At 44.5% G+C, this 27,680-nt stretch overlaps 1 protein-coding gene across 1 annotated transcript in view; it reads left to right on the top strand.

Annotated features, from left to right (window-relative positions):
* The window catches only part of FAM234A (family with sequence similarity 234 member A), a gene marked incomplete in the record, with an annotated part of 54,847 nt that overhangs the window by 5,444 nt on the left and 21,723 nt on the right, over positions 1-27,680 (top strand). Inside the window, 3 exon segments of the mRNA XM_034784015.1 lie at positions 19,004-19,309; positions 20,793-20,909; positions 21,315-21,503. Coding sequence (XP_034639906.1) covers positions 19,021-19,309; positions 20,793-20,909; positions 21,315-21,503 — 595 coding nt within the window.

The raw sequence follows: 27,680 nt of genomic DNA, 5'->3' as shown, positions 1-27,680 counted from the left end.
GCAGGCTTGGCTCCTCTAATTAGGTGCCTGGACCCTGGAGAAAATGCACATGTAAGGTGAGGCGGTGGCCTTGGGGGGATTAGGGAGTAGGTGGGAGAGGGAAGTGGGATGAAAAGAGGGGGTGGGGGGAATTTGGGACGTGCAGGGCTGCAGTGGCGAGAGAAAGAGGCAACTTTCCCCAGCTCCACGACTGCGGCTGCCAGGGAGAGACCTCCCTTCTTCCGAGCCCCAGCTCTGGGGCTACTGTGGCGAGGGAGAGAAACCCCCCCGCTCCTTTCCAGCCCCAGCTTGGGGGCTGCCGCGGCGGGAGGGAGAGGGCACATCCATCTCATTAGAAAGGTAAGACTACTGATATTAAAATATGAGTTGTATGCTTTTATTTGTAGAACAAAAAAAGTTAATAATTAAGGTTTTATATAGCACTTTTATCCAAAGCGCTTTACAACAGTTACCTAACGGTGCAAACAACATTTGGAAAGTTCATTAAGAGGTCCGCCGAGACCCTCAGCAATTTTCAAGTGGTCTGCGGAAAAAAAAGTTTAAGAACCACTGTTCTAGGGAAAGGATGCAATGGTAAATTGACGATGTTGTGTCCGGTGGATGGCCACCCTTGACAACTGACCAGGGAGCTGAGGGCTGTGTTTAGCTGGTATGAATCAGATTGGTTGCAGCTGCCTTTGTCTTTAAGGTCCGGCTTGATAAGGCTGTTCAGCGCAAGGTGGAACGTTGCAGTACTGGGAACTTTCATCTCCATGGGCTGAACTTCCATATGTTAAAGATGAAGATTTTCTCCTCCCAAATTGTCCCTTCTCCTCTGTGAGAGAGGTTCCCTAATATCTACTGTGATTGTGATTTATAACCAAAACAATTCCTGCAGTCTCCTGCTTTCTGCTGCGTGATGGCCTCAGCCATTTGGTACTGGCTAAGGGAGTTTGGAGTGGGCGATGGGGAGGGTTCAGTAAAAAATTGCGTTCACACAACCTGCTCACAGTGTTAGAATTCAAAATGTTAAACACTTGCCCAGCTTATCAGCATTCATTAGTCAATTTATCACATTTTCTTACTTCTTTCTGCAGAGTCACAATTTAAGTGTTCTAATCCTCTTTCTTTCCTTGGATTGAATTAATTCATTTTAGATGACTGTGACACATAGCAATGCTGAGGAGGCACTTTCCTTGTAAGCCACTGCCTCCAAGTGCTTTCTATCTTGCTGAAAAAAACACCCTGTTGTTTAGCACTCAAAACTTGGTTTTCTGGCTGGTTTGTTACATTCTATTCAGGGTGCATTGATTTAAATCACCAAGTGGAAAGCCTCAATTTAAATAATTGATTGTAATCAACATTTCTATTTATAGTTCAGTGATTGCCTAGAGAAAGGTGCATTCTCATTGGTTGATATAACCATTAAAACGTTGATTTACAGCTAAATAGTGCCTTTACACTAGATTTGATAATCTTTTTGCTACTTAGGAGGTACACTATTTACATTGATTTAAGCAATTATAGCTTAATATTTTCAGGTTCTTATTAATTGCACATTTTTAGTATGTTAGAAAATAGTGAATGATATATTGCTCATTTACTAGCTAATTAACTTTTTGCTTGTAAATTGTGTCAAGCTACATTAGGGATGGTGATGGTAAATGGAATTTAATTCAACACAACATATACAATTTATTTTTATTAAACAAAACAATCTTAAATGTTTTGCATATGTAAACTTCTCTTATCAAAACATGTTTAACATTTACAACTAAATGAGTTATTAAAGAAACAGAGGGATTAACTGTAATCAGTGAATTAAAAGGATTATTTCAAGTCAGCCTGAGAAAAATTTTAAATATGCCCATATGAAAGTGACTGGGGCCAGCGGGCATGGCCCCATCACTTTTTACTGGCTGTAAGGGCAAGCAGGCGGTTCAGGGGAAAGGGGTGGTGCGGGAGGATGGGTTCAGGGGGAAGGGATGGCATGGGGCCTCCCCACTTTTAGGGAGCTTCCATCACTCCTGACTGGAGCATAAATTCTTACTTGCCTAAGTCTCTTGAAAATGAGTGTAACTTTAGGCTGAGCTATTGTGCATTATTTATAAAGTTTGACCTCAAAAGTTGGATGTTTTTCCACTGATTCTTTCTTTATATAGACAAACAGCCTTTAACTCTAAGGGTAGGTCTATACTTACCTCCGGGTCCGGCGGTAAGCAATTGATCTTCTGGGATCGATTTATCGTATCTTGTCTAGACACGATAAATCGATCCCAGAAGTGCTCGCCGTCGACGCCGGTACTCCTGCTCCGCTAGAGGAGTACGCGAGTCGATGGGGGAGCCTGCCTGCCGCGTCTGGACCCGCGGTAAGTTGGAACTAAGGTACTTCGACTTCAGCTACATTATTCACGTAGCTGAAGTTGCGTATCTTAGTTCGAAGTGGGGGGTTAGTGTGGACCAGGCCTTAGAGTTCATGGTAGATGCTCATGGATTCAGCATATTTATTTGTTATTTAAATGTTTTAAGATATAGTAAGTTTAGTCCTTAACATATTTTGTATTAAACTCAGATTTCAATTTAAGCAGGTTTATTTTTAGAAAGAGAAACTTATTATTTAAATAAAATCAAAAATAACAGTTTAAAATAAATTATTTTTCATTTAAAATCATTTTCATTAATCCACTCTCTCTATTTGGCCATTTTATTGGGGGGTAGGGGCTTTGTGCTCCTCCTCCCTCAAATGGATAACCAAAATCAATTTAATTTTTACAACTTCACACTTGCAGACTTGGTCCTAATAGGGAGAAAAATCCTTTAACGTGTTAAGAAATGACCAGAGTGTGTATGTGTGAAATCACAACTTCTTACTAATTCTTTTTAAAAACTACAACTTTTTTCTGAAAGGAACACATGACTGCACGCTGCAAAAGGCTGCAAATTTAGCAAATTTAAATGAGGATTATTCAGATTGGCATGGAAGGAGAGTTGGTGAGATTAGAAGTGGCAATCAACTTGATTTTCTGAAAAACACTCCCAGATGAGGTAAATAGTTTTTCCTTAAAGGTGTAGGCAACCATTTTAAAAATGGAAGTGCCGAGAGAGAGCTCCCAAGGGGTTAACTAATTTTTCTTCAATCTCAACTCACATTGGGTTTTGGAAGAGTTAGTGGGACAGAACAATCTTATTAAAAATATTAATTGAAAAGCCAGGTGATATAAATTGCAAATCAGGTAATCCCCTGCCCTCCATTTTGCCATGATTTCTTAAGTATCTTGTGGGTTATCCATGGTGTCTTTGTATTCCATAAAAATTGTTGTACAACTCTACTCTTGTGAAAGGTGAAGCAGGAAATTTAAGTGGAATTAAAATAAACATATACGTTAATCTTGGTCCTACATTCATTTTAATAGCTTCTACCTTTCCCAATAAATATATTGGTAGTGAATGCCATTTCTCAATGTCTTTTGTCACTTCTGTGAGTATGACATTCATGTTTGCAGATACTATCTTTGATAAATCAGAGCATATCCTGATGCCTAAATAGGTTATCTCTTTGCATGAATGAAAGGAGAATGATTGTATTTGAGATGGATTTGGTCTACAAGAAATGTCCGTCACTTGAGACTTGTTCCAGTTTATCCAAAATCTGGGATCTCACTGAAGTAGGTTACTGCAGGTAGAATCGAAGAGGAAGGATTTTTGAGAGCGAGCAGAATATCATCCAGGTATAGGCTAATCTTGTTCTCTTTACCCCAAATGGTAATTCCTTCAGTGGAGGGGTGAGTGTCTGATATATGCTGCTCATGATTCCATGGCTATATCAAATAATAGAGGCAATCGAGGGTACCCCAGACACATTCCTTGAGTTAACTGAAAAGTGGAGGAGATAACACCATTTGTCAGAATTGGTCAAATAGATTGGAATTGAACTTGCTGTGAGATGTATGAAGGGGTGCATAAAAGTCTTTATACTGTTAATTTTATCAGGTTCTAGTACAGAATGACTGTTGTCCTGTAGCAAAGAGGATGTAGTGTTACTGGATAAAGCCATTTTAATTTTCCTCGCAAGGAGTTTGCTCGCTTTATCCACGCATTCTTAATGCCGCTGTTTAATTCTGTAAGCATGAATTCAATCTGGGTGAACATACGTTCGTTGTATTTGTATTCTGAGGCAATGAGAGAGTGCAGAAGCTCATTATTCTAAGGATCATCTTTGTTTTTTTTCCCCACACTTAGGCTATGTCTACACTGCGCAGCTTTTTGTGACAGGGCTGTACCACTACAGCAGTGCTGCTAAAAGGCGCACAGTGTAGCCGCTGTTTGTCTGCAGGAGAGAGCTCTCCCGCCAACGACAAATTTCCACCCCCAATGAGCGGTGTTAGCGAGTGGCGTTACCGTTGTCAGCAGGAGAGTGCTCCTGCCGATAAAGCACTGTTCACATCAGTGCTTGTCCTCAGACAAAACTTTTGTCTTTCGGGGTGGGGTTTTTTTTTTTAAACACCTTTGAAGGACAAAAGTTTTATTTTTCACTGGCCAGCGTACACAAAACCTTAGCAGCCTCCTCTGTTAAAGAACTAAGTAATTTCTTTCTTTCTTCTCAGATGCAAATTTTATGCATTCTCCCCTTAAGATAGCCTTCAGTGCTTCCCATAAAGTTGGAGTAGAGGAGACAGTATTTGTATTTTCCTTCCGGAAGTTGGTAATGGAAGTTTCAATCATCTGAAGAAATGTAGGGTCTTTATTAAGGAGATGTGTGTTTAACTTCCATCTTGAGGCTCTTGTAGCACTATGACCACTATCTATGTGAAGAGAAATTGGAGCATGATCAGAGATGATGATATTACTGACTTGAGCCTCCAGGCACGTAGGAGCTAGCACCTTAAATTTCATAAACAAATCGGATCTGGAATAGGAGGCATGAACCGTGGAGAAATGTGTGTAGTCACGCTTTGTAGGGTGCTTCAGTCTCCAAATACTCACTAGTCCAATATACTTCAGTAGAGATAATGGATGGTTTGCACAGGCCTGAGATTTTCACCTGGAACACAGATTTGTCTCTCTCATCCATGACAGCATTCCATTCTCCTCCTAGCTCCACTGGGCCATCAGCTCTATGAAAATGTCAGTTATTTCTGTGCTAAAGGGTGTGTTCCCACCACTAGGATTATATACACTCCCCACAAATTATCCTCTTAGTATTGAAAATATTTTCAGCTATTATGTACCTGCCCTCTGGATCTGACCATGACTGACTAGGAGCTTGGCTACACTTGCAGATGTAGAGCGCTGGGAGTTAAACCAGCCTTCAGAGACCGCAGCAGGGAAAGCGCTGCCATGTGTTTACACTGTCAGCTGCAAGTGCACTGGCGTGGCATCATTAGTAGCTCTTGCAGTGCCACAAAGCGCAGTGCATTGTGGTAGCTATCCCAGTGTGCAAGTGGCTGCAACATGCTTTTCATATGGGGTGGTGGTGAAGTGTGATAGGGAGTGTGTTGTGTGTATGTGGGGGGAGAGACAGTGTGTTTTGGGGGGCTGAGCACGTGTCAGCATGCTGTCTTGTAAGTTCAGACAGCAGCAGACCCCCCTCCCCCCTCTCCTCCCCTCCCACACAGTCACAGCAGCAGCATTCCACAGTAATGGTTTGCTTTGTCCCGGAGCAGATAAGCATGCTGGCTGTCAGAAATGGGGCTTTGAAAGGGGATATCCACATGCTTGCAGCTGATTTCAAAACAATGAGAAGAGTGGCCACTTGACTTCAGGGGATTATGGGATGTTTCCGGAGGCCAATCACAGCGCAGTAATGCAACACTTTGTCCACATTAACGCCCGGGCGTTTCAGCCAGAGCGCAGCAAGCTTTATGCTTCTCATGGAGGTGGATTACCAGGAGCGCTCCAGCTAGGGTAACTAGATGTCCCGATTTTATAGGGACAGTCCCGATATTTAGGGTTTTTTTTATATGGGCTTCTATTACCCCCTCCCCCTCCCCATCCTCTGTCACGATTTTTCACACTTTTCTCTCTGGTCGCCGTAGCTCCAGCTGCAGAGTCCAGGCGCTGTACATGCCTTGCCAGTATGGACACCTCAGGAGTTAGGGCGCCCGGGGCTGCTTTAATGCACTCTAACTTGCAAGTGTAGCCAAGCCCTAGATTGAAGAGTTAAACTCTTGTGGATTAGTATCACAACTCCCTTGCTTCTGAAAGAGATGTGATAGTAATGCCCCACCCATAGTTTTTTAATTCTGTCTGCATCTTCATTCCTTAAATGGGTCTCCTGAAAGGAAGCTATATGACATCCATTTGATTACATGCCTCAGAGTTTTGATTCTCTTGGAGGGTCCATTAAGCCCGCAGTATGTTCCAGGAACAAAACTTAATAGAATTCATGAAAAATCAGTGGTTGTTCAGATGCTAATTGATGCCCAATAGATTGACAGCCTCTGAGTTCCTCTCCATGCAAATACTACCTGCCTTACCCATGACATCCCAGATTTCCAGTACAGGCACATTCAGATCTCACATGGTGTATGCCTGCACCCACCCTCCCCCTCACCCCTGCAATATGAATTTATTAGGAATCTGCCAGAAATATACCTATGTTTACCAAAATACTTAGATGTGCCAAGGTGTATAAATGAATTAAACCTATAGCTTCATAGATATGAATGCATAAGTAATAGCATATAGTATATAAATACCAATATGGATATGGTATATAAATATTTATACCAGTAGACTAATGGAAAAAGATTAACGTGAAGTGACACAAATGATATGTTTGCAAACAAATCTGAATATATTACCACCATACACGTATTTTAATGTATATAAACTTTAAGTATGGGTAGAAACGTAACAATAAATATGCAAGTGGCCATATCACAACTAACATGCAAGTAAACAGTTATGGTGCCAATATATTCATACATATATATTATAAACATATGAGTATACTTATAAATATAGCTATAAATATAAGGAGATAAGAGTAATATAGTTATTAACGTATATATTTTTGTTGGTTTATCAATATATTGAAAGTATTTATTATCAACCTATACTAAAGATAATTATACCCTGTAATGCTATTAAATATATCAAATATGTGTATTTGAGTTGCCTAGTTTTCCCAATCACAGTTCCTTTTCTCCAGGGCTTATATTCTCCATTTATTTTCCTTTATCAGAGGATCATGTTGATATCTGTAGTGAGGTCTGCTCTCAATTCCTATAGTGCTTGCCAAGTATCTGCTGGGGTTTTGAAGTATTTCACAGTGTGTGTCTGCTTCATTATGAAGATTGTAGGATATTTGAGGATGTATGTAATATCTGATCCCAGAAGAGCTCATTTGATGCTATTTAGTGGTGCTCTCTTCTTGCTTAAATTCACAGACAAGTCTGGATACAAAGAAAATTTAAAATCTTTATACTTAAGAGTTCATTTTTGCCTGGGAGCAGTCATCAGCTTAACTTTGTCATTAAATCTTTGCAGTTTAAAGATGGTGGGCTTGTGGTTATTATTGGTCTCTTGGTCTCTCTCCTGCTGCCCCTGCCACTTAATGACCCCTTTCAGTCTCCAGAGGAGGCAAACTGGGATCCAAACCTAGTATCTCAGATTATGTTCTGGAGCAAACTGATCATGTTTTTTCCTTCCCCATGCTTCAAGGACACCTAGTAACCATGGGTGTTTTGGGGGGAAGGTGAGGGGGGGTAATGTCTGAGGCTTGTGGGGGGCAGGTATGGAATTTGCCTCCCCCACGCAGCTCCATTGCCATGACAGGAGCTGCTCCCCCCGCAATACAGAAGTCAAACTGTCTATGCTAGTAACCATAAATTATTTTTGTAATCTGTTTTCAATATTTTCTTGTTTCTCCTCAAGATTGGTTACTCTTTGCCTTAATGAAGCATTCTCCATTTTAATTTTCCTCTTTTCTATGGCAGTTCTTCTTTCTTCATTATCTAAATAGATCAAACGAGCTTTGACTTCTCCCACATCATTAGAGAGCTCATGTATGTCTTGAGATTAAAAAAATCAAATTTAGTAGTTTCAAAGTCCTCATAGCTGCAAAGTCCAGGGTGAGAGACAGCTGGGTTTCCTTGGGCTTAGCAGGCATGGGTCATTTGGCATTTGTTTTTCCCAGCTGGATCCATGATAACATTGGCGCTGACTTCCCCCTTTTCCTCTGGGTGCTCGACCCTACCCTATGCCCCTGGCCCCACCCTCACTCCACCCCTTCCATGCAGCCCAGCCCTGCCCCCATTCCAACCCCTTCCCTGCCCCAACTCTGCCCCCTCCCTACCCCTATTCCAACTCCTTCCCCAAATCCCGGCCCCACCTCCTCCCCTGAGCGTGCCATGTTCCCCCCCCCCCGGAGTTTGCTACGCCGCCAAACAGCTGTTTGGTGGCGGCTGGGGGGTAGGCGGAGGAGCGGGGAGACGGTGCGCTCGGGGGGGAGGCAGAGGAGGAGGTGGGGCGGGGGGTGAGGAGAGCTTGGCTGCCAGTGGGTGCAGAGCACCCACTAATTTTTCCCCGTTGGTGCTACAGCCCCGGAGCACCCACGAAGTCAGCACCTATGCATGATAACACAACAGATAGGGTCCCCCTCATCTAATTAATACATTTCAGAGAAAGTTATGGTTTATATACTTGGGAACCCTTAATTGACGAGGATTAGTGTGGGGTGGGGGGTTGAAAAGACCAGGAGTCAGGCAGCCACCTTTTCTATATGCCACGTGACACCCTTTCTCCCCCACCCCCAACAATTGTAGCTTTAGTTTTAATTTAAAATCATATTTAATATATTAATAAGTGCACCACGGTGTGTTTTGACAAGGAACTAGTTTTAGTAATGAGAGACCCCGCAGAAACCTCTGCTATTTAATCTTTGGGAAGTGTGGAGAAGTCACTACACTTTCATTGCCGATTATACCACCTGTGGATGAATGAGGTGTGGGTTGAATAGTTTCTGCAGTAATCAATACAGATACCGTTAAGTTGCTGACTATTACAGATAGACCACTCATACTAAAAAAATAATCAGCCGAACAAGTGGCATTGGACTGAAGCTGCGTAGTCTGCAGGGCAGTAAATGGCACTTGCATGTATGACATCTGATTGTTTGATGTACCAGGAAGTTAGTAGTAATAACCAGTAGTCAGTCACCCTCATATTCCTGCTGAGGTAATGCTACGTTCCTATTTGATTTTAGTAACTTACTATGCCCATTGACCCACTTCAGGGGGGAAAACCAGCAAATGTCTCACAATTTGAACACATGATCATAATGAGAACTATTCCAGACAGGATGACTGTTCTCTTACAAAATGGCAAATGCATTACTTTCTAAGATATGAAGTGGAATACCACTCTGAGAAGCTTAAAACACTTGCTGTGAATGCTCTCTGGTTTATGTTGTTCACCTGCAGTAGAGGGTTAAGATAAGTCTCTTGGATGAGATATGTGCTGCTTTCAAGAGAAGTTTGGTGCCAGTGACAAAATGAGAAGAGTGAGAAATGAACGACCTCACAGGAAACAAACTCTAGATACAGCTTAATGCACTACCAGGGTCCTTTGTTCTCTTTGGGGCATGGTCTGATTCTTGCCTGCATATTTATACCTGCCTCTGGAACTTTCCATTACATGCATCTGACGAAATGGGTATTCACCCACGAAAGCTTATGCTCCAATACATCTGTTAGTCTATAAGGTGCCACAGGACTCTTTGTTGCTTTTTGCAAGGAAGATGAAACAGAATGCCAGTGAGGGAGTGATGGACGTGGCACTTGGATGCAAATTGACAATAAGGAGGTGAGAAGTGACTCATGCCACGGGGGGGGGGGGGGGGGGGGTGGGCAAAAAGGAGCAGTGTCTCCTCAGAACCATCCTCCTCCTCACCATCCTGAGCTATCGTTATAACTGACAGGGAGATGGGTTAAAGTGGCTGATGGAGTTTTGCCTTGTGACTATTTGGCTTCCAGTATGTATTCAAAATATTATTTGTCTGAAGCTAAATTCCAGGCTTTTGCCCAAATAGCTATTCAGAGCAAAAGTTTAGTACAGCCCTAGTGTTGTGGGTGTTTCAAAGTGACTTTGCTGCTTGTCTTTTTGGAGAGGAAAAATTCTTTTTGATTTTTGCAAAGTTTCTTGCAGATTTCAAGTTGGCCGTACTTGGTGCTCTCCAAGCATTGACATCAGCAGGGCAGAATTTGGCCCAGTCAGGCCCTGATTCTGCAGATGGGTCCCTAGTGAGTTCAGTGAGGCTCCACATGGACACATGTAGAATGCAGCAAAACCTCAAGAAAAATGGCAGCAGATCATGGGTGGTTGTGGGAGACATCAAGTGGGAAAAGAATGCTGCTTGAGAGAATGTAACTTTTTACACAGAGAACAGTTTGTGGAAGCTGTCTATTTTTTCATCCTGTCAATCATGTTCTATAGTTTCAAACATTTTGTCCTGCATACAGAAATGTTTCACCCTTAAGGTATGTGAAAACACTGCGTTTAGTTCCTAAAATGGCAAGTTGTGTTTCAGACAGATTTCTCCATCTGGGAAAGATGTAAACAAACTGTACTTGAGTCTCAGATCTAGAAAAAGTTACTTGCCCATGATGCATTATTCAGGGATGAGGCAAAACTGGCATCATGTGGGATATTACTGTAGGTAGAGGCATGATGGCTCAGTGTTTCAGATAGGGTGAACAGATCACAGGGATGAAATATCGGGACACGGGGGGGAGGGGGCGGAGCAAAAAAAAAAAGCAGTTTCGCAGGGGGCAGGGGCATTAGCAGGCCGCAGCCATGCTGCCGGACCGCACACAGTGCCCCGGCCGCGTGCACGGCCTTCCCCGCGGAGCCTCCCAGCCTGCCCCAGGCACATGCGGCGCGTCCTGCCACCAGCGGGGAGCCCCGCACCTCTCCTGCTTGGCTGCGCTCCAGCGGCTCCTTCCTGGCAGGGCGAGCCGCTGGAGTGCAGCCGAGCGGGAGTGGCGCAGGGCTCCCCAGCAGCAGCAGGGAAGTTTATCGGTTTGGGGGACCCCAGCCGGCTCCTCGCCCCTGGGCGCCCCGCCTGGGACAAGTCTTGCCCCCGCAGCCCCTCTCCACCGCGTGTCTCCGGTGGGTGGCCCACGCTCCCAGGTCGTGCCGCCCACCTGGGCCCTGCCTGCTCCGTGCTGCCCCCGGACCCACCGCGCTGCCCCGTGGGCTGCAGGGCTGGAGCAGCCTCCACGCTACACTGCAGCACTCCCGGCCCCGGCCAGCCATGGCTCTTGTGCCTAGGCTGCTGCACAGGGGCGTCTCCTCCCCGGGCCCGGCTCGGGATCCAATGGGGCAGTGAGGGGGCGGGGATTTGGGGAGGGATCCAATGGGGGACGGAAGGGGTGGAGTCGGGGCGGGGGGAGCGAGAGCCCCTTGGGGCTCTGCCTGTGCGCTGGAGCGGAGGGCAAAATTGTTTTTGTCCAGTGTCCTGACCGATGTTCGGTCGGGACGCAGGACAAACAAGCAAATATCAGGATAAAATCGGGACGTCTGGTCACCCTAGTTTCAGACCATGGAAAGTGAGCTAATCCATCCAGCAGAGTGACATGAAAACAAATGAGAGGTTTGAGCTCAACAGCTGCTCTACAGGTAATTTGAAAGGAGAAGCTTGGAGGGTAGCTATACCTAGTACAGGGTAAGTTATTAGTCATTCTTGAAATTTAGTGGTACATTGCTTTCTTAAAGGCTAAAGGGAGAAAAGGGAAGAAAACCTGGAGAGATGAAGGGGGATTGACTGATGAAAGGCAGAGAGTTAATTGTAAACATTTTAATGATTTAAATAGCATGTTTCATTCACAATTACATCACAGGAGTGCAGCTGCAGCAGAGGGGTAGAGTCAAATCCCACAGTGATGAGTGAATGTGTCTTCTGGCTGCGGCACTGGCAACCTACCCTGTTGTATGGAAAGCACACGCTGTTGTGTGCTGATATTTGAAAATTGGGCATTCCCTAGCAAAAGGCAGGGCCATAGGGGGTTGCTTTGCAGGTTCCATTCCATGCTCTTCTTCACTTTGACCTGTGACTGATTCTAATCTTTTATCTCCACTTAGAAATTTGAAGATGGTCAGTTTGTAATGTGGACTAAATCTGTAAGTGTGTGAAATCCTCTGCTAAGGAATTGGTTCCCAGCCTTATGGCCTAGGAGCCCTTCTTGGGCTGTGTGGATTTGTTGGTGCCTGTCCCATTGTGCCATGCCCTGTGCAGTTACCATCGTGTCTCCTTTTCTCTCCCTTTCCCCCCCTTGTTGTTTGTTCTTTTTTGGTGGTATTCTCCGTCATAATTTTTAGCTCCTTTCCCCTGGTGGCCCTCCATTCCCATTCCCTCACTCACCAGAAAGCTGCATCCTTGAGAGAGAGCTTCATGGGGAGCCACCTACAACCGCTACCCACAGGAGCAGAAGCGTACTTGCAGTAGGGGATCTCATGACTGCAAGGCCATGGAGCTTCTCTCTTCTGTGCCTGCACCGTTTGGACTAGTCTGGGGCTCCCCTGGGCTGAGAGAGTCTACTTTAAGATAACAACAAAGAGTCTGGTGGCACCTTAAAGACTAACAGATTTATTTGGGCATAAGCTTTCGTGAGTAAAAACCTCACTTCTTCGGATGTCCGAAGAAGTGAGGTTTTTACTCACGAAAGCTTATGCCCAAATAAATCTGTTAGTCTTTAAGGTGCCNAAGAGTCTGGTGGCACCTTAAAGACTAACAGATTTATTTGGGCATAAGCTTTCGTGAGTAAAAACCTCACTTCTTCGGACATCCGAAGAAGTGAGGTTTTTACTCACGAAAGCTTATGCCCAAATAAATCTGTTAGTCTTTAAGGTGCCACCAGACTCTTTGTTGTTTTTGTAGATACAGACTAACACGGCTACCCCCTGATACTTTAAGATATAAAGTGGTGACAGTCCAACAGCTGTTCATTCAAGCTTTTGAGACATATTACATGCTGGGGATTCCAAAGTATAACATGTAAATGGTTTTTCAAATAAGAAACCTCTTTTGAGCAGTGAGTCTGAGTCAGTGGGAGTTAAGATGCTGATTACACAGCTGAGTTTAATTACATAATTGCATACTTAACCAGATTTGAACACCTGTTTTGGATTAATTTAACAAATGGGAGTAATCTGTGTTCTATACTACTGGCAGACAAAACATCAGCTGTTAAAGGCCTGGAGAAAATATCTGAAAGTGGGGCTATTGTTTATTTGGAGACGAATGGAAAACTAATTACCAGATTTCTTTGTGATTCAAAGAGCAAACACTTTGGGGTAGGGCTGGGCTGTTCTTTGCCATTTTCGGGGTCTGAGCTTTCCAGCTGCATTTGGATCACCTGCAGATTGGATTTCCAAATGGGAACTCTAACCCTCCCTTTACTGCAGTGGTGTGAGGCCAGGTCTATACTACAGACCTATATCAGTATAACTATGTCACTCGGGGTGTGGATTATGCATAGTTATACCATCCTAACCCACCCATGTAGACAGGGCTAGGTTGGCAGGAGAGCTTCTCCCATTGGCATAGCTACTGCCTCTCGGGGAGGTGGATTTACTATGCCAATGGAAGAAGCTCTCCCATCAGTGTAGGAGCATCTTCACTAAAGGACTAGAGCAGCACAGCTGCACTGCTGTAGTGTTGTATGTGAAGATGAGCCCTGGTCTGCACTACAGAATTACTTCGGTATAACTACGTCACTCGGGTGTGAATAGTCCACACCCCTGAGCGACATAGTTATACCAATATAAGTCTGTAGTGTAAACCTGGCCTCACACCTACACGCTAGTGTAGACAGCACTATGTCGGTGGGAGAGCGCTCTGTCATTGGCTTAGAGAATCTTCACCAGAAGGGCTACAGCAGTGCAGCTGAAAATCTGAAGTGTAGACCTGCCCTGAATACTGCCCAAATAGAGAAACAAATGCTGTGGGTCATATTTTTGAGTTAGTCATTGTTGCAAATGAAGGGAAAGTTGCTGAGATTATCAGTATAATTACCTCAGAATTTATTACCCTTGTCCAACCTTAAATGACTTTGAAGTGATTTGTATCACATTATAAAAATAACTTCTCACGGAAGGGTTTGGGACATTGTTGTTATCAAACCGAGTCCAGTGGAGAATCCACTTTCCTGCTATTGTGGTAGGATAGAGGGAGTGTTTAATTATTTTTATTATGGGTGATGGATGCATTCTATCATGTCAGAAGCTGCTCTAGCTTTATAGTTGGCGCATGAGGGCACAGCTCCTAGTGCAGAAATGCTGGGCTGAGCTACCCTGGGACTTCCAGTTGATGCTTAATGTAGCAATGAGCAGCACTACTTGGATGCTCAGCCTGTGGCTGGGGAATCATCCCAAGAACCTGTCCTGGTGCTCAGGGCTTCCTTCGTGGTGCTTACCAGTGCAATATTACCTGTATTGCCAGGACCTCCTGCTACAAGAACTGAATGATACCTGGTTCACTTGTTCAGACAGATGATCAAGGAGGAGAAAGTGGCAAACCAGCAAAATGGCCAAATCTGAGTGGGAAATCTGTATGCAAGACCATTCGTTCCTCTGTTCCATTCCTAGTTGGAATGCTTCCTAGCATTGACTCTTCCCATGTCAAGTTTCTGGCCAGCAGAGCTGGTGGATGTGCAGCACCCAGTGTCACAAGGAAGCAAGTTGCGTCTGCCATAGGATTGCCAGGCGTCTGGTTTTTGAAAAGAACACCCAGTTGAAAAATTAAAAGTCTGGTCAGCAGCGCAGCAGGGGCCCAGGGCTAAGGCAGGCTCTCTGCCTGCCCTAGCTCTGTGCGGCTCCCGAAAACGGCCGCTAGGTCCCTGCAGCCCCCAGGCGCATGGACGACCAGGGAGGCTCCACGCGCTGCCTGCGCCCTGAGTGCAGGGCAAGCAAATCCCGTTGGCCAGGAACCGTGACCAACGGGAGCTGCAGGGGCAGTGCCTGCAGGCGCAAGGGCAGCACGTGGAGCCACGGGCCGCAGAGACCTGGTGGCCGCTTCCTGGGAGCCACGGTAAGCGCTGCTGGGACCCCACATCCCCTCCTGCACCCCAAACCCCTCATCCCTCCCCCCACCCCAGAGCCTACACCCCTAGCCGGAGTCTGCACCCACCCTGCATCCCAACCCCCTGCCCCAGCCCAGAGCCTTCTCGCGCACCATACACCCCTCATTTCTGGTCCCACCTGGAGCCTGCACCCCCAGTCCAGAGATCATAGCCTCCTGCATCCAAACCCCTCATCCCCAGCCTCACCCCAGAGCCTGCACCCCAAGTCGCAGCCATCACCCCCCTCCCACACCCCAACCCCCTGTCTCAGCCTGGTGAAAGTGAGTGAGAGTGGGGGAGAGCAAGCAACAGAGGGAGGGGGGATGGAGTGAGTGGGGGCAGAGCCTCAGAGAAGGGGCAGGGCTTCAGGGAAGGAGCGTGGCAGGGGTATTTGGTTTTGTTTGATTAGAAAGTTGGCAACCCTAGTCCACCACCCAGTTTTCTCTGACTTCTGGGGCAGGTTGATTTACTAGATGTGGAGTAGAGGTCTCTAGAAAAAGGTGAGGTTTTTAAATTATTGCTGACTGTTGTGGTGATATGGAGGCAGTTATAGCTGTTGGAGCTCTATTTTTGTACAAAATGATGTTTTTAAAAAAAAAATTGCCAGGGATTTATGCTGCTTAAAACACATTTGAATAAATCTAACGAAATGTAGTAGGTGGATGGGTGAGCTGGCCAGTCTGATTCCCCTTATGAGACACCTACTGGCTGTTCACGTGAGCTCCTGCCACTGGCTCTGGTAGCACCATGGTTTTCTCAGTGCTCTCATTCCTCTGCTTCAAGGCCCTTTGTTTTTGGTCACCACTTTGCAGCCCCCCCCCTCCTTCCCCCCTGTTCCCCGATGGCTCTTATGGGGGTAGAAATGGAGTGGTAAGCTCTCCACCTCAGACAGAAACAGTTTGCTTCCAGAAACACTGGAGTTGTTAGATTTCAGTAGGTCTTCCCATGCTAAGCTTGTCTTTTCGTTTGTTCCCACTTTACTTTACTAGTTTGGATAAAATGGAACCCAGATGCAAACAACCCCTGATCAACAAGGCCATCTCAATTCTCCTTTTCTTTAATCAGATATTTGAAGCGGCTATGTCCACCTTTTATCTGGGATTTTCCATTGGAGGGCTAGGCACCATCTTATGCCATACCATTAGGCACATAGGATTCTTACTACTCACCCTTGCCAGTTGGAAAAAATGCAGCATAAGAGTTGATCCAGGTCTGAGGGAGGAAGCAGTTCTGTTCGTGCAGTATCTGCTCCAGAGGACCCGTGGTCTCAGGCCGTAATGACCATGTGTGTTTCCTTTTAACACTGAAGGATGTGTGTGAGAGGGAGTGTGTCTGTCTCTCTCTGGCTGGTGAATCTTGCCCACATGCTCAGGGTCTAACTGATTGCCATATTTGGGGTTAGTAAGGAATTTTGCCCCAGGTCAGATAGCAGAGACCCTAGAGGGATTTCGCCTTCCTCTGCAGCGTGGTGCACGGGTCACTTGTAGGTTTAAACTAGTGTGAATGATGGATTCTCTAACTTGAAGTCTTTAAATCATGATTTGAGGCCTTCAGTAACTCAGCAGAGGTTATGCATAAGGCTGCGATTCTATCATGGAGGTCAAAGATTCCATGTTACTAAGAGATGTTTTTGTGTTCTTGAAAATTCCAATGAAAGCGTTAGATTTGAGGAAAAAATGAGAAATCACTTATTTCCTTTAAAATCTGCAGTACAAGAAGTGTCAAAAATCCCATTTCGTGCACCATTGTTGCCAGGGCCTGCGTTAAGGGGTAGCAAGCAGGGCAGTTGCCCGGGGCCCCAAACCACAGGGGGCCCTATGAAGCCCAGGCAGCAGGACTCGGGCATCAGCCCCGGGTGACGGGGCTTGGGCTATAGCTTTTTGTATATTTCCATGATTTATTGTTTATTGCCTGCGTCCTGTCCATGACTTTTAATAAAATATCCGTGCCAAAATCATAGCCTTAGTTATGCGTCTATTACAGGAGTGGGTGGGTGAGGTTCTGTGGCTTGCAATGGGCAGGAGGTCAGATGAGATTATCTTGATGGTCCCTTCTGACCTTAAATTCTATGAGATCTGCTGCTGAGACTCCTGGAAAGGTAAATTATTCAGACAGAATTTGGGCATGTGACTGTTCAGGGCATGGCTCTGGAAAATTGGCTTTGTCATCATGTTTATTGGCTCTTAAATCTTTTATGACAAGCTGTAGTGCAGCTTTTGTTCAAGGCCATTGGAACATTATATTTTTCATTCTTCCTTTCTCTTTCCCCTAACAGTTTAATGAGGCCTGAAAACTAACCTGGTGTAAAGCTGATTTTTATTATGATTGTAGGTTTTAAGCTCTGGGTGTCTGTAACGTGCCTGATTTTTTTAAAGCTATTACTTGTGGCTTTTAGAATAAATTAACAAGCAAACCAACCTGATTATTTGCTTACATGACACATGAGCTGTCCTGGTCTCATGAATGTGACTCTGTTTTGACAGACATAGAAACAAAAAAACCCAGGAGTACTTGTGGCACCTTAGAGACTAACAAATTTATTTGAGCATCTGATGAAGTGGGTTATAGCCCACGAAAGCTTATGCTCAAATAAATTTGTTAGTCTCTAAGGTGCCACAAGTACTCCTGTTCTTTTTGCGGATACAGACTAACACGGCTGCTACTCTGAAACCTGTCATAGAAACAAAAGATGCCTTGGTAGACCCAAAGGAAGGAGTTTACCCAAGCTCATTTTTGTCTATATCTACTATTTTTCATTTATTTCCCTTCTGATCCTCACTTTTTACTGAGGGTTGGGACTGGCTGATCAGGGTCATGGGATTGTAAGTTCACTTGGGAGGTAGGAAGCTCACAAGTAAGGGTCTAGTGCTCTTCGGATCCTGCACTTTGCAGTGCAGACATAAAGCCACACAATTCCCTTCGCTCCCTGGGGCGCGTGGTAATGCTATCAGGACACTGCCTGCTCTCTTCTGCCATGCGTGAAAGAGAGGTTTTCAGTAAACTGCCCAAATAACGGGGTGCTGGTTATAAATTATTTGCTGATTGCCAGAAAGAAAGTCATGTCTTTGACAAATACTGCTTGACTATCTATAAAATTGGATGAATAAGGGAGAAAATTAATGGCTGAGTAATTTATTCAACTGCTGATAGAAAAGCATAACAAATATTACTGACTGACTCTAGTTTAAGCTCCTACCTTTCATTTTATTCTGGGAAGGAGTCTTCGTCCCCAGATGCTGCAGTCTGTTAGCCCACCCCCTTGCTTTCCTGCCTGAGGCTGGAACTGGTGTGTAGCAGTGTCGGGTGCACTTTGGTTTCTCAGAGACGGGGTTAATGGGCTTGTTTAGCTCCTGTGTAGAATGTCTCAGTGTTTGCTTTTCTCTCTCCTGGGAAAACTCCTGTATCCATTACACTAGGGAATGACTTTCTGATTTGTGTCAGCATATGAGGCTCACAGTCTCCCTCCACCTATATGGCCCTGGAATTGTACTGAAATCTATATTAAACGACAAGGATCAGTGTGCCAGTGAAAGAAGCGTTCAGTGCATGCTTTTCCCCAAAGGTGACCTACAGATCAGGTGATGGCCCTCCAGTCTAGAATACTGAAGGCTTGTGGCCCTTCTTTATCTTCCCTATTCCAGCTGTATCCAGCCTGAGTACTGATTTTTGCAGGTGAATGTCAACAGAGCTATATTTCTTCATCCACATTTTCTCCCCTCCTTGCAGCGTGGGAATCTTCTAATACCAGTCGTTGTTTCCTGTTTCACATGAAGCTGTGCTGAGGCCATGTGATATTTGCTTAGCCCCTATTTAACATCTAGAGTTTTTTTCCTGCTGTGCCATTGTTAATAACTCAGTGCTTTCCAATCAGAAGCTCTGAGGTAGTGACTGAATATCCTGTACCTTGCTTTCTTTGATCTATTCCAAAGTCTATTGTAACACTGTCCTTTCTGTTACTGCAGGTGACGCAAATTGTCTGATGAATTCTGATGAGTATTCTGTGATGGATAACAAGGACTTGGAAGCAGAGATCCACCCTCTGAAGAATGAGGATGGGAAAGCTCCAGTCAACCATGAGAACTGTGCAGAGAAAGAAGGTCTCTGCAGGAAGCCCACCCGCTTGTCTCAGCTCTCCCGATGGCGCACTGCTGCCTTCTTCCTCTCATTATTCCTGTGCCTGATTGTGGTGTTTGCCTTTTCGTTCATCATCCCGTGTCCAGTGAGGCCTGTTTCACAAAGGACATGGAACAGGAAATATGACCGTGCGGGTGAGTCTGATGGACTAAACAGTATTTCTAAGCGCTCATTTCTCTGTGCTCATCATAATCAGGATTGTAGAACCTTGCCAAAGTGTGGCCTCAATCTAGGGCAAGGGTTGGCAACCTTTCAGAAGTGGTGTGCCGAGTCTTCATTTATTCACTCTAATTTAAGGTTTCGCGTGCATCATACATTTTAACGTTTTTAGAGGGTCTCTTTCTATAAGTCTATAATATATAACTAAATTATTGTTGTATGTAAAGTAAATAAGGTTTTTAAAATTAAAATGCAGAGCCCCCCGGTGGCCAGGACCCGGGCAGTGTGAGTGCCACCGAAAATCGGCTCGTGTGCTGTCTTGGGCATGCGTGCCATAGGTTGCCTACCCCTGGTCTAGGGCCAGCAAGGACGTTGCCCATGAGAGTGTGAGCTGCAGGTATCCCAGGTCTTGATACGCAATGTCCTATCTTAATTGAAGTGGCCTTCTGGTAGGTGTTTGAAATCTTTTATACATAGGCAAATTAGTGCTGCCCTCAAGCACTAGAAAGGTAGCAGATTGGCCCTTGGTTGGGCAAAGCTTGAGAGGATGTTTTTACAGAATTGACCTTTATTGTGGTTGAACTTTAACTTAAAATGTTCTTTAGGTGCCTTTGACCTGAGACTTAAGAGCAGTAATGGGTCTTTCCTTCATCAGAAATGAGTACTTCTATCTTACCTTCATTGGATTAATGAAGGGAGAGAATCGTGTCTGTCTTGTAAATTACTCTCATGCTTAATTCTGAAGAGAAATGTCCTTTTACTGAACTCGTGTGTGAAAAGCTAGGTAGAGCTCCATTGTATGCCAGACCCTTTGACACTACAGCCTTCTCTGCCCTCACAGCTTGCTATGCCACTTTAATTGTCCTCCTTCAGTTTAAGGGGAGGAGCAGTGCTTCTGTCTTGTGTGTTCCTAGCATAACAAACCATGGCCACATTACACAGACATTGCGCCCATCAGCAGGGATCAAACCCAGTGCTTATAAACCCTGGCCTCTACCCTTTGAGCTAAAGGAGAGCTCCATTGACTAAGACCTAGTACCAGGCAGTTATATCTGCAAATGCCAGCCATTAGAGAGAGACAATTGCATGCCCTAAATCAGTGCATTACATTAGCACAGGTTCAGACATTATCAAATTCTCAACTGTTTGACTCCCCTAACTGCATAAGGTTTCCTAATATTTACTGCTGGATACAACTGTTGTTGTATTTTTGTGGTAGTGCCTAGGGACCCCGATCCTAGACCAGAGATCCCCCTGTGTTAGGCACTGTTCTCACACTAGTATAAATGAAGTGCTGATCTATCTTGGCATTGCTTTCCCAAAGAAAAAGGGAGGGGGCAGCAACCAGGCTTTTAAGAGAATGCATTTTCCTCCAATTTACCTGCGTTGTCATTGTGCCCTTCAATCCTGTTGATCCAAGCACTGCTTTCTAGCATCCGGTTTGTGATCTCTCTGCAGTGACCTACAGGTTTCTGGCTGTAGAAGATGTGAACGAAGACAAAGTGCAAGATGTTATCTTCGTTTTCAAAGATACCAATGGCAGCAGCAGTTTTAACAGATCCTGCTCAGATGAAGGTAACTGTGACTCTAAGCAGAAACCGACAGAGGCATAGTGGTGAGGGGTGTGCTTTCTCTTTTAGTGCTGGTCAGTAATGCTGCGATGACCGAGACCCCTTGGGTGGATGGAGTTGTCCTCAGAGATGAGGAATAAATCTCCCAAAGAGCTAGCATTCAATGTCTGTGCAGCACATGTCTAGCCGTGCTGCCGTCTTCTCTCACTCCCAAAGCAGGAACCACTATTCACCAAGCCAGAAGGAAGAGGGAGAATTGAGAGGCAGTGTGAATATAAAGGGGAAACATGAATGCTGGTCATCTGGGGATGGGAGGGGGGGGACAAGTTATCCCACTGAACTGGTTGTGTGCACGGACAGGTAGAGGGGAGGACAGTACTCTTCCCTCTGCAATGTGTTCTTTCTTCAGGCCTTTCCGCTCCATGTGCCTTTGTTACTGCTGTCTCGGGCACCAACGGCAGCACGCTCTGGGAGAGGCCTGTCACTGAAGACCTCCTGTGGATGGAGTGCGCCATTGAGCAGCTGGGTGGGGCTCAGTCCCCAGGCTGTCTTGTCATTGGGAACCCAGAGTTACTAACTGCAATCAACCCTCACACAGGTAGGCTAAGGGGCAGAACTTGACTGAACCACAGGAGATTCACACCTCTGCTATTGCTTTTCATCCCTTCTATCCCCTGGCGGTAGGGGAACCCTGCTGGTTTATGAATAAGGTACAGGCTAATGCCAGGTATTTCATCAGCATGAAAACATAGTGATGTTTGCAACGTGGATGCATTGGCTAAGGCTGTGAGAAGCCAACATGCTCCCAGCCAATTCAGTTCCGAAGCTGCCATTTTGTCCGGCTGTGTGTGTTGGATACTGTCTGTATCCGCTCCTCCCTCCCTCCCTCCTGGAAAGCGCTAGGTGCCACCAAACAGCTGTTAGGAGGCGGGAAGCGCTGTGAGGGGGAGAAGCGGGGACGTGGTTCAAATGGTGTCCCGATCGTACGTTGATCGGGACGTGGGACAAAGGGTTAAATATCGGGACATCTGGTCACCCTATTTGTATGATGCAGCTTGTGGCCTGACATGCTTTTTTTCCAGGCCCTTGTTATTCAGTACAGTTGCATGAGGTACTGAAAAACTCTGAATATTGATTACACCATTAAAGTTAATCTGGTCATCCCTGGCTTCCTTTGATGGGATTTAATGTCAAAAGCAGCCATCATCGAGCACATTTAAGGATTCATCAGAGCTGAATAAATGTGTTCTTAATCAAGTTTTCACCTATTCAAAAGAATTCCCAGCCTATTCTACTACAGAAAGTAGCCTGGAGATTTTAACTGTAGATCCACCAGGCAGCCTTTTCACAACTCCCGTTCAGGAGATTCTTTCTCCAAAGGGGGAACAACCCAGCTACTTTGCTTCCAACAGTACTAGTGAGGACAATGAATTAAAGACCAAGACCTCCATGGTAGCATTCTCTGAAATGCTTCTAGTTCCACACGCAGGGCCCGTTAGGCAGAACTTCAGGGTCTCAATGGGTGGATGAGACAGTGATGTAGAGAGGAGGGATTTAGATTTATTTGGAACTGGGGAATCTTTTGGGAAAGGAGGAGCCTATATAGGCAAGATGGGCTCCAACTGAACCAAAACAGAACGAGATTGCTGGCAGGTAAAATTAAAAAGTTAGTGGAAATAAACTAAACGCTGGGGCAAAGCCAACAGGTGTGGATGAACGGTTCAAACAGAGACATCCCTTATGACAGATTTATTAACAGCCTGGCTCTATATCTTAGTAAACAGGAGAGGATATGTATTGATCTGTCTGGGGATTGGTCCTGAGCAGGGGGTTAGACTAGATGTCCTCCTGAGGTCTCTTCCAACCCTGATATTCTATTATTGATCAAATACAGGTAGAAACTGAAGAAAAATAGGCAAATGAAAGCGTCCCATTCAGTTACATCACATGAAGGCAGACAACTAAACTTTGACACATTTTACAAATGCTTGTATACAAATGCAGTAACTCTAAATATTAAGATGCATGAATTTGAGTGCCTGGTATTGAATGAGGATATTGATATAATAGGTGTGATGGGTTCGGTCACAGAGACCCCCTTGGGGCTGTCACCTGATGTGCTGAAACTATCTCTGAGCCTGTCTTTCCTGCCAGCTTGGGACTCCAGAACCCTGTCTGGCTGAGCCAGACATGCTAAACTGCTGCAACACAGACCCAGGGTCTGAAACACCCCCCCAAACTTAACTGAAGCAGCTCAGCAAATACTCCTGTCTCCAGCACCCCATTCCCTATGGGATCCAAACCCCAAATAAATCAGTTTTACTCTGTATAAAGCTTATACAGGGTAAACTCATAAATTGTCCGCACTCTATAACACTGATAGAGAGATATGCACAGCTGATTGCTCCCCCAGGTATTAATCACTTATTGTGGGTTAATTAATAAACAAAAGTGACTTATTCAGTATAAAAAGTAGGATTTAAGTGGTTTCAAGTAAAACAGACAGAACAAAGTAAGTTACCAAGCAAAATAAAATAAAACATTCAAGTCTAAGCCTAATACATTAAGAAACCGCATATAGGTAAATTTCACCCTCAGAGATGTTCCAATAAGCTTTTTTCACAGACTAGACTCCTTCCTACTCTGTGCCCAATCCTTTCCCCTGGTACAGTCCTTGTTAGTTCCAGCTCAGGTACTAACAAGGGGATTTCTCATGACTGGCAACCCCTTTGTTCTGTTCCACCCCCTTTTATAGCTTTGGCACAAGGTGGGAATCTTTTGTCTCTCTGGGTCCCCACTCCTCCTTCTAAATGGAAAAGCACCAGGTTTAAGATGGATTCCAGTACCAGGTTACATGTCCTGTGAGACCCCAAGCCTCCATTCTTTCCGGAATGGCTCACAGGAAGGCTTGCAAGTAAACAGAACCATTTACAACCAATTGTCCTAATCAATGGGCGCCATCAAGATTCTAAACCACCATTAATGGCCCACACTTTGCATAATTACAATAGGACTTCAGAGTTATACTTCATATTTCTAGTTTTAGATACAAGAATGACATACATACAAATAGGATAAACACTCAGTAGATTATAAGCTTTGTAATGATACCTTACAAGAGACCTTCTGCATTAAGCATATTCCAGTTACATTATATTCACACTCAGTAGCATATTTCCATAAAACATATGGAGTGCAACACCACAATAGGCATCACAGAAACTTGGTGGAATGAGGATAATCAATGGAACTCAGTAATACCAGGGTACAAAATATGTCGGAATGACAGAATAGGTTACACTGATGGGGAAGTGGAACTATATGTGAAGGAAGGCATAATCAAATATAGTAAAAACCCTAGATGAATCAAACCGTACCATCGAATCTCTATGGATAGAAATTCCATGCTTTAATAATAAGAATATAAGAACAGCTATACTGGGTCAGACCAAAGGTCCATCTAGCCTAGTATTCCATCTTCCAACAGTGGCCAATGCCAGGTACCCCAGAGGGAATGAACAGAACAGGTAATCATCAAGTGATCCATTCCCTGTTGCTCATTCCCATCTTCTGGCAAACAGAGGCTAAGGACACCATCCCTGCCCATCCTGGCTAATAGCCATTGATGGAGCTATCCTCCATGAATTTATCTAGTTCTTTTTTTAACCCTGTTACAGTTTTGGCCTTCACAACATCCTCTGGCAATGAGTTCCACAGACTGACTGTGTGTTGTATGAAGAAATACTTTCTTTTGTTTGTTTTAAACCTGCTGCCTATTAATTTCATTTGTTGACCCCTAGTTCTTGATTATGAGAAGGAGTAAATAACACTTCCTTATTTACTTTCTCCACACCAGTAGTGATTTTATAGACCTCTATCATATTCCCCCCCTTAATCGTCCCAGTCTTACTAATCTCTCCTCATATGGAAGCCATTCCATACCCTAATCATTTTTGTTGCCCTTTTCTGAACCTTTTCCAATTCCAATATATCTTTTTTGAGATGGGGTGACCACATCTGCACTCAGTGTTCAAGATGTGGGCATACCATGGATTTATATGGAGGCAATATGATATTTTCTGCCTTATTATCTATCCCTTTCTTAATGATTCCCAACGTTCTGTTAGCTTTTTTGACTGCCGCTGCACATTGAGTGGATGTTTTCAGAGAACTATCCACAATGACTCCAAGATCTTTCCCTTGAGTGGTAACAGCTAATTTAGAGCCCATCATTTTACATGTATAGTTGGGATTATGTTTTCCAATGTGCATTACTTTGCATTTATCAACACTGAATTTCATCTGCCATTTTGTTGCCCAGTCACCCAGTTCTGAGAGATCCTTTTGTAGTTCTTCGCAGTCTGCCTGGGACGTAACCATCGTGAGTAGTTTTGTATCATCTGCGAATTTTGCCACCTCACTGTTTACCCCTTTTTCCAGATCATTTATTTGAATAGGACTGGTCCCAATACAGACCCCTGGGGGACACCACTATTTACTTCTCTCCATTCTGAAAACTGACTATTTATTCATACCCCTTGTTTCATATCTTTTAACCAGTTACCAATCCATGAGAGGACCTATCCTCTTATCCCATGACAGCTTACTTTGCTTAAGAGCCTTTGGTGAGGGACCTTGTCAAAGGCTTTCTGAAAAATTAAGTACACTATATCCACTGGATCCCCCTTGTCCACATGCTCGTTGACCCCCTCAGAGAATTCTAGCAGATTGGTGAGGGATGATTTCCCTTTACAAAAACCATGTTGACTCTTCCCCAACAAATTATATTCATATGTGTGTCTGACAATTTTTTGTTCTTGACTATAGTTTCAACCAGTTTGTCCAGTACTGAAGTCAGGCTTCAGTATTATGGCCTGTAATTGCCGTGATAACCTCTGGAGCCCTTTTTAAAAATTGGTGTCACATTAGCTAGCCTCCAGTCATTTGTTAGAGAAGCTGATTTAAATGATAGGTTACAGACTATAGTTAGTAGTTCTGTAATTTCACATTTGAATTCCTTCAGAACTCTTAGGTGAATACTGTCTGGTCCTGGAGACTTATTACAGTTTAGTTTATCAATTTGTTCCAAAACCTCCTCTACTGACACCTCAGTCTGGGACAATTCCTCAGATTTGTCACCTACAAAGAATTACTCGGGTTTGGGAATCTCCCTCACATCCTCAGGAGTGAAGACTGATGGAAAGAATTCATTTAGTTTCTCTGCAATGGCCTTATTGTCCTTGAGTGCTCCTTTAGCATCTTGATCGTCCAGTGGCCCCAATGGTTGTTTAGCAGGCTTCCTGCTTCTGATATACTTAAAAAAATTTTTTGCTATTACTTTGGCTAGTCTTAGCTGTTCTTCAAATTCTTTTTTGGCCATCCTAATTATATTTTTACACTTCATTTGCCAGAGTTTATACTCCTTTCTATTTTCCTCACTAGGATTTAGCTTCCACTTTTTAAAGAATGCCTTTTTTACCTCTCACTGTTTCTTTTACTTTGTTGTTTAGCCATGGTGGCACTTTTTTGGTTCTCTTACTGCGTTTTTTAATTTGGGGTATATATTTAAGTTGGGCCTCTATTATAGTGTCTTTAAAAAGTTTCCATGCAGCTTGCAGGGATTTCACTTTTGGTACTGTACCTTTAATTTCTGTTTCACTGACCTCCTCATTTTTGTGTAGTTCCCCTTTCTGAAATTAAATGCTACCATGCTGGGCTGCTGTGGTGTTTTTCCCCCTGTTGTGAGGAAGCTAAATGCATTTTTTGCATCTGTCTTCACTGCAGAGTATGTGAGGGAGACTCCCACACCTGACCCATTCTTTTTAAGTAGCAAATCTCAGGAACTGTCCCAGATTGAGGAGTTAGTAGAGGAGGTTTTGGAACAACTGATTGAGTAAAAGAGTAATAAGTCACCAGGACCAGATGGTAGTCAGCCAAGAGTTCTGAAGGAACTCAAATATGAAATTGCAAAACTACTAACTGTGGTATGCAACCTGTCACTTAAATCAGCCTCTGTAACAGATGACTGACAGATAGCTAACGTAACACCAATTTTTTTTAAAGGTTCCAGAGGCGATCCTGCGAGTACAGACTAATAAGCCAAACAGTACCAGATAATTTGTTTGTAAGAAAAGAATTACCAGACACACAGATGAACATGATATGTTGGGGAAGAGTCAATATGGCTTTTATAACGGGAAATCATGCTTCATCAGAATATTGTGTGACAAAGTTCCTCCTCTATCTTGGTGGGTCCTGTGCTTATTTGCGGATTTTCTTGCCTCAGAGATTGACCATGTGGGTTGGGGAACAGCCCAGAGACCTTCCCCTCTGGGAGAACCCACAGTCCAGGTCAATTGGGAGGTTTGGGGGGAACCCAGGCCCGCCCTCTACACCGGGTTCCAGCCCAGGGCCCTGTGGACTGCAGCTGTCTATAGTGCCTCCTGTAACAGCTGCATGACAGCTACAACTCCCTGGGCTACTTCCCCATGGCCTCCTCCAAACACCTTCCCTATTCTCACCACAGGACCTTCCTCCTGGTGTCTGATAACGCTTGTGCTCCTCAGTCCTCCAGCAGCACACCCTCTCACTCTCAGCTCCTTGCACCTCTTGCTCACACTCCCACCACAAACTGAAGTGAGCTCCTTTTTTAAAACCCAGGTGCCCTGATTAGCTTGCCTTAATTGATTCTAGAAGCTTCTTCTTAATTGGCTCCAGGTGTCCTAATTAGCCTGCCTGCCTTAACTGGTTCTAGCAGGTTCCTGATTACTCTAGT

The sequence above is a fragment of the Trachemys scripta genome, chromosome 10 (genome assembly GCF_013100865.1).
Source record: "Trachemys scripta elegans isolate TJP31775 chromosome 10, CAS_Tse_1.0, whole genome shotgun sequence".
Classification (NCBI taxonomy): Eukaryota; Metazoa; Chordata; order Testudines; family Emydidae; genus Trachemys; species Trachemys scripta.
Note: the sequence above shows the minus strand (reverse complement) of the source record. Positions and strands in the feature narration are given on the sequence as shown.